This window comes from Musa acuminata, chromosome BXJ3-9 (assembly GCF_036884655.1).
Source record: "Musa acuminata AAA Group cultivar baxijiao chromosome BXJ3-9, Cavendish_Baxijiao_AAA, whole genome shotgun sequence".
NCBI classification, from domain to species: Eukaryota; Viridiplantae; Streptophyta; class Magnoliopsida; order Zingiberales; family Musaceae; genus Musa; species Musa acuminata.
Window position 1 is genome coordinate 46126126 of NC_088357.1, and position 12397 is coordinate 46138522.

At 37.2% G+C, this 12397-nt stretch overlaps 1 protein-coding gene across 1 annotated transcript; it reads left to right on the forward strand.

Annotated features, from left to right (window-relative positions):
- Positions 1-855: 855 nt before the first annotated feature.
- Positions 856-11133, forward strand: LOC135649353 (kinesin-like protein KIN-12F). Its single transcript, XM_065167621.1, has 23 exons — positions 856-1077; positions 1168-1894; positions 3459-3614; positions 3690-3773; positions 3899-4018; positions 4106-4219; positions 4339-4431; positions 4519-4679; positions 4777-4851; positions 5027-5114; positions 5201-5259; positions 5344-5407; positions 5520-5585; positions 5695-5862; positions 6162-6266; positions 6356-6591; positions 6676-6742; positions 6829-6894; positions 7129-7208; positions 7327-7411; positions 7527-9317; positions 9426-9793; positions 10595-11133. The coding sequence occupies exons 2-21, from the start codon at positions 1169-1171 to the stop codon at positions 9255-9257; spliced, it is 4344 nt and encodes a 1447-aa protein (XP_065023693.1). The 5' UTR covers positions 856-1077; position 1168; the 3' UTR covers positions 9258-9317; positions 9426-9793; positions 10595-11133.
- Positions 11134-12397: the final 1264 nt, after the last annotated feature.

Below are 12397 nucleotides of genomic sequence, written 5' to 3' on the forward strand. Positions count from 1 at the left end.
GAGCGATCCTTTGTCGCTCTATATTTGCGTTGGCATCGATATAATTGTTGAGTGACACTGACACAATATCGACGTCTATATTGTCATCTTCTTTTTTTTACTATCGTTGTTCTTTTTTTTTATCTACAATAATCACCCATGGCCCCTAATAATATCATAGTTCGTCATCACAGGACATTGAAATTATCTTTTTGCCCCTCATTTTTATACTTTAGTCGGTCGGTAAAATTAATGACGTTTGATAAATAAAATTAAAATTTTACTTTCATAATTATAAAGATTCTAATATAATATAAAGATTCAAATGTAAATTTTTTAAATCTAGCGAAGAGCTCTAACTAAGTGGATAATATGTAATTAGCAACATAAGGACAAATGATTTGATCAACAACCTTTTTTTTGTTTTTTTGGGTAAGTAATGAGGCCGTCTCCGGCAACAAGTAACAAACACGTAGAACACTACTCCGGGTGTAAATTGTGGAGGTATATCACAGATCGGACGGTTCGTTTTCGAAGGACGTCAGTGGACCTAGATGGGGCCGACTCAGTGGACGGTCGAGATGTTACAGTTGAAGGGTCTTTCCCACCCTTGGATTTCTTTTGAAGGAACTGGACGTCTGAAGTAGCCGTTGCAAGCTGTGCTTTAAATCGGAGTAAATAAAGGCAACGAATCTTCGTCCTCCTTTCCTTCCCAAAATACTCCTACACTTCAAACCCGTCATCCTCGAATCACCGTCAATTTCAAATTCTGATCGAATCTCTGCCGTCCGTATTGCCCTCCCTCTTCTTCGGTTTTAAATTTGTCGAACCCTATTTTGTCGTCCCGTCTCACTCCATCGAGTTCTGAGAGAGAAGAAAGAGACAAGGAGTTCCACTTCTGCCACCGAGATCTGTCTCCCCAGTCTCCCCTGATCAGGGTTTCTTCTTCCTTATCCACTCTCCCAATCCTACGAGAGCTGCGAATAATTTCGTTCGGAAACCCTGGTGACCTAGTTTTCTTTAGGTATCAGATCGAGAACAAACGGATTTCAGCAGGATTCTTCGCCTCCGGATCTTGTTCTTGAATTCCTCGTTCAGGTAAACTTGTCACATCTGATTTTTCGGTTGCGGAATTTGAAGCTTGTTTTGATCCTTTTCGTGTTCTTAATGTGCGAAATTTTCTTTTAGGATGTTGAAGGATTTGAGGACATTTCGCCAAAGTTCGAGCTCCAGCAGGGCTCCCACCCCCGAGACTAATAATGAAAACCTCCCCCCGGTGGATCCATGCGATTCGTCGTCCTCGCGGCTGGAATCCGATCCGTCTCGGCCTCCTCTGCTAGCGATCCAGGAGCCGGTGCAGAACCCCAAGATCGGGTTCGATCAAGGCGCGATTTTGAGAGGAAAACCGGAAGCAACGACCTCCAAGAACCATACCAAGGGTTCGGATTTGCCTGGCTTGCCGTTTCGCACCCCAGAGAGAATGGTAGCTCGGCACAGGCTCAGCTTGTGCCCTAAGAGTCAGCCTGGAGTGATCGGTAGGGAGACTGATGACGATTCTAGCTACAGAGGTCCTGGAAACCAATTCCCGCCGCTGAGCCGTGGCGGAAGATTAGGCCTCGGGGATGAACACGGCTTGACTACTACCCTTACGTCTAAGACGGCTGCGAAGGCATCGTCCGTGCAATCGGATTGCAGTTCCACTCAGGGCACTCCGACGAAGAGTGCTATCAGGTTTGCCAACTATGGGTTCGGCAAATCCCGCCCTCCAATTAGTGCAGGGACTCGAACAATGAGCCTTGGAGTGACATCAAGACCGACACAGATTTCGTCCATTCCTCCTGTTGTGGATTCAGTTGAAGTTCCTCACTTCGAACTCCAAGAGGATCCATCATTCTGGATGGACAACAATGTGCAGGTAGTGAACTTTAGGTCACGTTAAGCCTAGGAGTTTCATATTTGAATTCTACATTCAACATCAAATGCAAAATAAAAACTCAAATTGTGCAAAATTGAATTGTTCAACTTTGTAACATACTAAAGCATGAAAATATTCTAATGGTTGAAAGTGGAACATAGAATAACTGTGTATTGGTCACGTACTTTAGGACTGCGAAACCATCCTTAATCACAAAGCACATACACATATATACTTTCACCAGGAGCTTGATGATGTCGATCATTAATACTAGAAAGCATGAAGTAGGTATCGTTAACTCTCCTAATTACTCTGTCACATCAGTAGCTTAACCGAATTTGTAGCATGATGCTTCTAGTAACAAGATTACCTTCACTCGAGCATCTTTACCATAAATATTACAGCATGTTTTATTAATCGTCAGCATTTGGGTTATGGACAGGTCTAAGATAATCTGTCACAAAGTACTAAACTTTGGATAATGTTTTGTATTTGTTTTCAGCTTTTTTCAGCTTTGTAACCATAAGTTTTTCGTTCAAGCTTTGGTTTATTCTCACCTTCCTGTCTTTTTAAGGAAACTAAGACTTTTCACTGACCTTGGAGATCGCCATTTCATCTACAAGTATTTCCAGTCCATTGTAGCTCCTCCTTGCATCTATAAGATCGCCTGTCACTTAAAAATAAGAGGAATGTTTTTGCACTCGAGAAGTTCTTCTGTCAAAAGATACCAAATATTACAAAAAAGATGTGTAACTATGATTATGTTGCCTACCAAATGATTTATTCTTTTAGAGAAGGCATATGAAAATCACAACCATCGTAATGGCTAACAACATAAATGCTGTAATATTGGAGGAATAACTTTGCTCTTCCTCTTATCCAACCCTTGACATTGATACTTCAATTATACTAGTCTAAACTAGCTCCTCATTTGGAGGAATCCATGGATCATTAGTGTAGATTGGATGTCTTAGCATCTCCAGACATCTGCTCTTTGTCATATTCCTCATTTTTTAATATCCTGCAAGAGATGACAAAATTTACTGCTACTTGTATATTTTGTTTTGCGAGATATCCGCACTATCACAATCTCTTAAAGTTCACTTGATGAGATGACAAGTTACTATATTTTTTTCACATTTAAAATTGAACATTTCCATTAACATTAGATTAGTCATCAAACTTGGTGCCAATTTTTTATAGGGACTGCAGGAAATAGTAGTAAATGTGAGCTTTGGTTTACGATTATTTCAAGTGATATACATCTGATCTATTGCAGCATGATGTAGTTTTAAGAAAAAATTGACCTTCTGTTCTCATTAATGTATTAGAATGGAGTGTAGATTCTTTGCTGTGAAGTATCACTGATTAGTGCAATTATGATAGCTGATAGACATAATAAATAAAAATGACCTATTGGACAACCTCATTGTCTGGAGAACTACATCTGTTTATAAGGACCTTTGGTGTGCATCTAGCTCAACCATATAAGCCAGATATCTTGATAAGTCTGTGACAGGATTAACAAAAGAAAGTATTAAACAATTTTCATAATTTTGTGTAGGTTGCAATTCGTGTTCGTCCTCTCAATAGCACAGAGAAAAGCCTGCAAGATTTTCGCAGATGCTTGAAGCAAGAAAGTGCTCATAACATAACTTGGATTGGGCAACCAGAGACCCGATTCACATTTGACTATGTAGCATGTGAAACAATAAATCAGGTATTTTATTATGAATTATAGAAACAAAGATAATCATCAGATCCTATCTAATCAGTATCCTGAAATGATTTGCAGGAGATGCTTTTCCGAGTTGCTGGTCTGCCGATGGTTGAGAATTGCATGTCTGGATATAATAGTTGTGTGTTTGCATATGGACAGGTATCTTTTATTTTTATGAATACCGTGCTATAGATGCTAGTTTTTTTGATCTTTTGAGGGGTTTGTCAAGTAAGCTTCCCATAATCATCTCCTGTTCTTCCAAACTTTTTTGTTTGGTACTGTAGACCGGAAGTGGGAAGACATATACAATGCTTGGTGAGATTGGAGAGCTGGAAGTGGAGCCTAACCTGAACCGTGGAATTATACCAAGAATATTTGAATTCTTGTTTGCAAGAATCAAAGTGGTAAAATATCAAAAGTGGGTTAATACTGTTTCATTTGGGGTTTTTAAAAGTTTGGTAATTAATTTTTATTCATTTTTTCCATTGCAGGAGGAAGAAAGCAGGAGGGATGAAAAACTTAAGTATAGCTGCAAATGTTCCTTCCTTGAGATTTACAGTGAACAAATTAATGATCTTCTTGTCCCCTCATCCAGCAATCTGCTTGTAATTCCTTTGTGCTTTTGAAGTCCTTTGTACATCTACTCTCTAATGAATTCTTGTTTTCTTTTTCATCTAATATTTTGTTATAATGTGCTTCTTTTGTCATGGCAAATAATTGATAGTTGAGAGAAGATATCAGGAAGGGTGTCTATGTTGAAAATCTTACTGAATATGTAGTCAAGAATGTCAATGACATTCTTAAGCTTCTTAGACTGGTAAATATTATCTGGCTACCAGCTTTTATCATCATAAATACTACAATTTAGATTTTGATTTTTGTTAAATTTCAATTTTCTATTTAGGGTGCTGCAAATAGGAAAGTGGCAGCTACAAATATGAATCATGAGAGCAGCCGTTCACACAGTGTTTTTACCTGTACAATAGAGAGTAGATGGGAGAAAGATTTGACAGTGAACTCACGTTTTGCAAAGTTAAATCTAGTGGATCTGGCTGGCTCAGAAAGGTAAATTTTTAATGTCAAATAAGTTAATCCAAAATTTTCAATGGGTACTTGATGAAAAGGCTGAATGCCTTTATCAACTAATATGTATTCTGAGCAGGCAGAAAACTTCAGGTGCTGAGGGCGAACGCCTAAAGGAAGCTGCAAACATCAACAAATCCTTATCAACACTTGGGTATCTAACACAATATTCATATATTCTTTTAATAATAATAATAGTATTGGGCTTATGATTCTATTTTCAGTGCTTGGTCGGAGTGTTAAATGCCAGTCCAACCAGTATCTTGAATTATTGTCACATTAGTGTTTCTCAGACCACAGATAATAACATGTTAGATATGCATTTGCAGTCATGTTATAATGGTTCTCGCTGATATGGCTCATGGGAAGCAAAGACATGTTCCATACAGGGATTCGAAACTTACGTTTCTTCTTCAAGTAAGAAATATTTAAGTGATTTACTGCTACATTGTCATTCTGCCACTTATCTTTCTGTTATCAATTTATTTATGTTATCATCTCAGGATTCTCTTGGTGGCAACTCCAAAACTATGATTATTGCAAATGTCAGCCCTTCAATATGGTAAAGACTGCCTTGCTAAAATATTTTCATCCCTCATGTTCTCAAATTTTGTGTGGTACTTATACATACCAATATCTCTTGCAGCTCTGCTAATGAGACTCTAAGTACCCTTAAATTTGCTCGGCGCGCAAGACTCATTCAGAACAATGTAATTGTCTTTGAAATTATAGAGCATTGTCATGCCTGATTCAGCTTGCCTTGATTTCAATCTCAAATATTTAGTTTACTATAACTCATTTTCTTCCCCTCCAAATTATAAGGCTGTTATAAATGAAGATGCTTCAGAAGATGTTATCGCATTGCGGCACCAAATACGTTTATTAAAGGTGGACTCAAATCCTGACATTTTTTTTGTTTATTTTTCGGGCAAATAATGGCCAAACTATTTTCTGCCCTAGAACTCATCATAAAACTTCAATGCTGACTTCATAACAGGAGGAACTTTCAGTTCTAAAGCGTCAAAATGTCTCCAGATCTCTATCATTTCGTTCAGCAATTTTTGAAGACTCTAAGGGTGAATTTTGTGATGCTTCTGCAATAGAGAAGTTGCCAGAAGTTACTAAAACAAACGCTGATGAGTTGCAGACTGATGGTTTGAACAGTGTAAGAGTTTCCATAAGGCACCAGTAAATGACATATTTTCATAAGTCACAATTTGTAGAAACATGAGGATATCTTTTCAAGGTATAGATCTTTTTATACATATATTGAGAAATAGGTTATGTCATGTTTCATGGCATTGACCTGAAACATCAAATCAGGATGAGAATATAGTTCTGAGTTTCTTATGGTGGTGTCCAGCTAAGAGTTAACTGCTTATAACAAAATTGAAGTTTCACTCACTAGGTGAATTCATGTCATGACATGGGCTGGACATAAGTTCTTGGCCATTTGTGATGCAGTTAAAATCATTGGAGTCAATCTTGGCTGGTGCATTGCGAAGAGAAAAAATGGCAGATACTACAATTAAGCAACTCGAAGCTGAAATTAAGCAGTTGAATTGCCTGGTAAGTTTTATGCTTCTATAAGAAACAAAAGTTCTGCTGCCATTTGTAATGAGGGCCTTCTCAGGAGATTAATAGTGTTTATCTGACAGGTTCATCAAAGAGAGGAAGAAAGTCGAAGCAATAAAATGATGCTTAAGTTTCAAGAAGACAAGATTTTCCGTTTGGAAAAACTTTCAGAATGCCAAGTGCCAATTGACTCATACTTACTGGAAGAAAAACATGCCCTTTCTGAAGAGGTACAATTGCTTCGTGCCAGAGTTGACAGGAATCCCGAAGTGACACGCTTTGCATTGGAAAATGTCAGGCTCTTAGACCAACTGCAAAGGTAACACATGGATCAATGTCTTGTGAAAAAATCTTTTGTATTCTCTGATCATCATTTTTTCTTATTGCAATATCTTTTTACCAGGTTCCAGGACTTCTACGGAGGAGAAAGAGAATATTTGTTAGCTGAAGTATCTGAGTTACGCAACAAGGTCTCCACAATTGTTCTAACTACCATTATTACTTATCTTATAAACTTCTTGACATATATAAGCAATAATTGCCTTTATCCTTGCAGCTTATGCGAGTGCTTGATGCAGAAGCTGAACTTCATAATCTCCAAAAGTCAGATATGGAAACCCAGGTAAGGTTCATGTTGAGGATCTTATCCTTGTGTTTCTAGCCATCAGTGCTTGAAAAAAATTCTGTAGGTTTGTTCAGCATGCTGGAAAGCCCCTATCTGGTTGTCCATCCAGAGATAATGAATCATTGTTTATGGAGTTACTATTAATTCGATCATTTTGCAGAATATTTCATTTTCTGAAACTTGTTTGCTGTTAAATGGTTTGGCAACTGGGATTGATTGATGCTATTTCAGTTAAACGAGACCTATCAAGAATTAGAAAGCTGCAGGTGTGACCTTCAATCTTGCTTAGAAAGAAATCAAAGACTCACTAGGTAATTATAGCTATACATTTTAATTATAGAAATGAAAAGCTCAATTTCAACTTAAAATGTGTTTTCCACTCATTTTTTTCTTAATTACCAAATGTTCGTTCTTTTTTTTTTTTCACAGGGAGACAAGCAATCTGCATGTTGAATTAAAGAACTGTAGCTCTGCAGACAGTTACCAATATATCAGTGCTGCACATCAGAAAAATGTATGCTTTACTTATAGTTTGCCATCATGACTGCTGATTTCTGCTAATTCATTGGTACTAAAGTGAAAATTTATTTTCCTAATATAAAACTTTATCTGTAATCTAAATATTTCAGGAACTGTTATCAGAATCATCCCAAACAGATTCTCAGGTCTGTGAAAAGAGGATAGAATGCTCGCACGAACATGTAATGAAGCATAAAGAGGAAATTTTAAATTTACAGCTGGAGTTGGATATACTCAAAATCATCCTTGCAGAGGAGAAGTCATCTCGTACAGAAGTAGAGGAAAGCGCTAATTACACAAATAATGAGCTCAAATCAGCAAATAGAAGGGTTTTATATATGAGTAAGCAGTATGAAGACATAAAAAATGAATTGAAAGATGCAAGATCCATCATTGAGAGGCTTAAATTAGAAAACATCCTTCTGGTGAATGAGATGGAAGATGCAAAGAAAAAGAGCAACCAGCAAGTGGAGCTTCTAAAGAAAAAAGTGCAGGAGATATCCTTACTGAGAAGCCAACTTGACAGTCCTTCGAGTGAGGTAGAAAAACTATCCCTTCTCCAAGAGGAGCTAAAAGATGTTCCTTCTGAACATCATGAAAATGCAGACTTCCATTTGCAAATGAAACTGAGAAGAATGCAAGCTTCTCTAGAAAAGGCAAGAGATTTGAACATAAGCTTCCAAAGTGATCAGGTGTCACAAACATCTCTTGAACAAGAAATGGAGGAAATCCGTAGACAGGTTGAGATTGAGTCTGCTGAGGCAATTATATGCTTGCAAGAGGAACTTGTAGTACTTCAAAATCAGGCAGATGGCAGCAAAAGAAATGAATCTATCACTAAGCAAAGCCTGATGGCATTAGAAACCAAATTGAAAGAGCTACAAATACAGCTATGTCTGGTGATGCAGGAGAACAAAAAGCTTGGAGACTTGGTTAAAGAGAAAGACAGGGAATTAAGATCATTGACCGAAGATTGGGAAAGATTAGCATATGATATTGCTGATGTCCTTGCTGATGGAAATACATCCCTTGAAGAAGCTACTGATCAGGTTGTTTCCATATCTGACTGCTTTCCGCAAAGGAGTTGGATAGGTGAGCAGGTTGGGAGGATGATAAGGAGTCTTTCCGAAAGGGATCTGGTTATTGAAGAACTTCAGAAATGCTTGGAGGAGGCATATAATACTAGGTGTGATATAGAGTGGAAGTTGAGGTCATTAAGGGGAGCAACACTTGCTATATATGAAGCTCAACAGCTGGAGAATAATGAAAAAGAAAGAGAGATTCTTCGATTGACCTCAGAGATAACAGATAAGATGTTTAATATAAACCAATTAGAAAACCGGATTAAAGATAATGATGAGCAAATTAAGAAAGCTCAGTTACATGCAACTGTTGCGTTCGTGACTGTAAACAAGTTATCTGAGAAGAATAAAGCACATCTTCAGGAGATTGAGCATGTAAAATTTCTGCTTGATGAGTCTAAAGAAGTTGTTTCAGAGAAGGACACACTCCTAAATCACCAAATTTCTTTGCGTGCTGATGCTGAGAAAAAAATTCAAGACCTTAACACACAATTGGTGCAATATCAGGAGCACATTGCTGAACTACTAAAGATTTCTCAAAACCAGGAAAGAGCACAAGAATTGGAACAACTGAAAAAGGAAGAGGATGTCGTGTTAACTGCTGAGGCAGAAAATTTTCCTGAAGTTAAAAGAACTATAGATGAGTTTACTTGTACAAGTGACTCTTCTGGAAATGTCGATGGCCAGGCAGAAGTGCAGAGTTCTGAAAAATATACTTCTGGAAGTGCATACTACATTGCTAAGGACCATGTAATATAATATGCTCTTGATGTCTGATAGTCAGGAAGCCTTTGTGAACTTGTGCCAGTCCTCTTGTCCGTAAGTCCTTCAGACTCATCCATGCAGTCAACTTTTACTGTACCTAAAGACAAGAGTTCAATTTATATAATTAAACTGTCACTAATCAAATATTTCGTTTATCTGCAGATAAAAACTTGAACTAAGCAAGATGCTGGGAATTTAGAGCAGCAAAATCAGCATTTGCTCTGAATGTATCAGAACTCTTTCACGAGAGACAGTCGATTATTCTCCATCCGAAGGAGCTAGAAATGCACTCATTTACAGGATGTACAAAATCTAATCATTCATCTACAGAAAGAAAAAAGAATAAATTTGGAAGTCTGAGAAACATAGCCAAGCTTCGAAAAACTGACAATTGATGTTCTTCAATTGAAATATGAGGTTGTTAACAAGGAAAATAGTCGAAACTTGGATTGCTACGGTTGGGAAACAAGCTGCAGGAGGTTGGGGAAAATACTATGGAATCTAGTGCATGTTGGCGCACGACCAAAAAGGTACTTGTTTTCTTGCCTGACAGATTATAGAATTCATATGACATTTTTTTCTGCATTATGGTTGTCTGGGAAGTTCACAGCCATTTATGGCATTTGATATCAAGTCTGAGTTTTGAAGCAATACCATTTACAGCTTGTTGAATCGGTACAGTACATACCAGATGGTACATCGACTTGTACCATCCGGTACCTCCGGAAAGTAATGAAATGATGAATCTTGATTCGTACCGAGCTATATGGTTTGGTACCAATCCTTGGTTGGGTCGATAAGTACTAGTTCATACCAGTCCAACCTGTATCTGAAACCTTGACTAATTTTGCCACTGTGTGGTGAATCTAGACATGGGATACTGATTTGTAGAATTTTAGAGCAGAAAGTGTACTTCCCTCACACATGATGAGTGATAACTCTTTTACATAGCAATTTGTTTAATGTTTACCATGAAGGACAAAGCCCTCAAACAATGATGCCTCTCTAGTATGCTTCAGTAGCATTCCCAAATAGTAGCAGACAGATATGTTACAGTAGCAGACAGATATTAATTGCTAAATAGTTTCTCGAATTTCTTACTGTCAGTATGTAGCTAGCTATTCACAATTAAGATTTCCCGTACTTGATAGCTGGTCGAGAACGAGCCACTGTCTTAACTTTCACCCATTCCGAAGTGGTCATCTGTACAAATTATCTTCTCCCCACTTTCAAAGTAAATGCTTCCTCTTGAATTTTCAGTCATTTTCCTTAAATTTGGTTTCTGAAATGAATCATTCACACGATTATATACCCCGTTTTGTTTCATCTAGGCAGTTCAGCTTGAGATCAAAGATCGAGGCCACCCATGTTCCTCGAGGAATGATTCGAGATGCTGATATGATGGTCAACATGTTCATACAAGCAAATGATACTTCAAAATGAGATTAAAGAGAGGCTTCAGAACACTGAAACCAAACCGAGGAACAGTTTAATCGATGCCATTCAGGATATACAAATTTCCTTCAGTTCAAAGGAGAAACAAATATGCATCCTTGGAGAAGAGTTCAAGTTGAATCTTAGAAGCAATGAGTGTAATTCTAGAGCTAGAAGATGGTTGCAGAATCTACAGATTGCCTCTACTAAGAAATTTTAGTCTTTGGCGTGTGGCAAGAAGGCTTCTGCAACATGGGATTTCTCTAGAATTTTAACCGCTAAAGAACCCATGAATTTGTATGGTTGAGTCATATGAGTGATTAATCTGCTAATTATATTGAGTTACTTGTGGTGGTTTCAGAGCAAATTAAGATGGAAGTAATCCTAAGTGAAATGATCTTGACTTGAATTGAAATGACGTGGAATGATATTGTTGAAGCTAAAGGAAGAACATTTGAGCATCACATAACTGTTACAGGACAATGTTTCCTCCTTGGATGTCATCATTACATTTCTAGAGACAGATCTAGATAAAAGAAATACAAAACTAGAAGAATTATTACATTAAGACAGTGTCATATATGTAACTCATATTGGTTCGAGAACTTGATATGATTGATATTTCAGACAAATTAGAACTCAATTACTTGAGAGATTTGTCTTGAAGACAATTATTCTATTAGAATATTTATCCTCTCGGATTAAATAAAGACACTTATCGAAGATACTCTAAAAATATAGAAAAAGAAAAAGGATATATACGTCAGTGCACGAGACTCCGATCAATATAAGCTTAGAATTATAAAGTTTCTGTGAAAAATCTTTATATATATATATATATATATATATATATATATATATATATATATATATATATATATATATATATATATATATATATATATATATATATATATATGATATTCCATAAATTCAAATTCATAGAAATCAAGAAAACTCTCATTTGAGTTTTCCAATAAGTGTAGTCCAATCCGTTAAACAATGGTGGATGAAAGACCGATAAACCCTCTTGAAAGCCATCAAGAGCCATTTCTCTCGGGTGTAAATCCGAAATGAGAAATACCGAGCTCTGATACCAATTGTTAGGATCAAGAGCACTAAGAGGGGGGGGGGGTGAATTAGTGCAGTAGAAAACCTTCTGCGATTAAAATCGAAAACTGCTTTCGTGTATATATATATATATATATATATATTGGTTTTAATTTAGGATTGTCTATCAAATTTTGTTACATGTTTTTGCCTTTTGAGCACATTGCAACTCAAATAAACACAATAAATCTTGTGAAAAGAAAAATTAATGTAAAAAAAGGCCAATTATTTCTCTTCCCACAAGAAAAAAGAAAAAAGAAACAATTTCAATTAAATAAAGCTCGCAGTGGAGGATTCTTATAGATAGATAGGCATGAGGAGGGGTCTCAATGCATCATTTCTCCTTTATGATACTTGTTTCAGAGAGCCCAATGTTGATTCCCACCATATAAGAAGGCACTTAATTATTCATGCTAATTGCACACAGGCTTCGGCAATATCTCACAGTGGGGATGGCATATGTCCCCTCGATCGCCGGAAAGCCTCGAGTCTTGCCTCGGTGACCGCGCTTCGATCGAGGCGCAAATCTTGGTCATGCGTGTGGGCTCCCCACCCTGTCACAGAGAGGAAGAATTCTCCCGGCAATGACC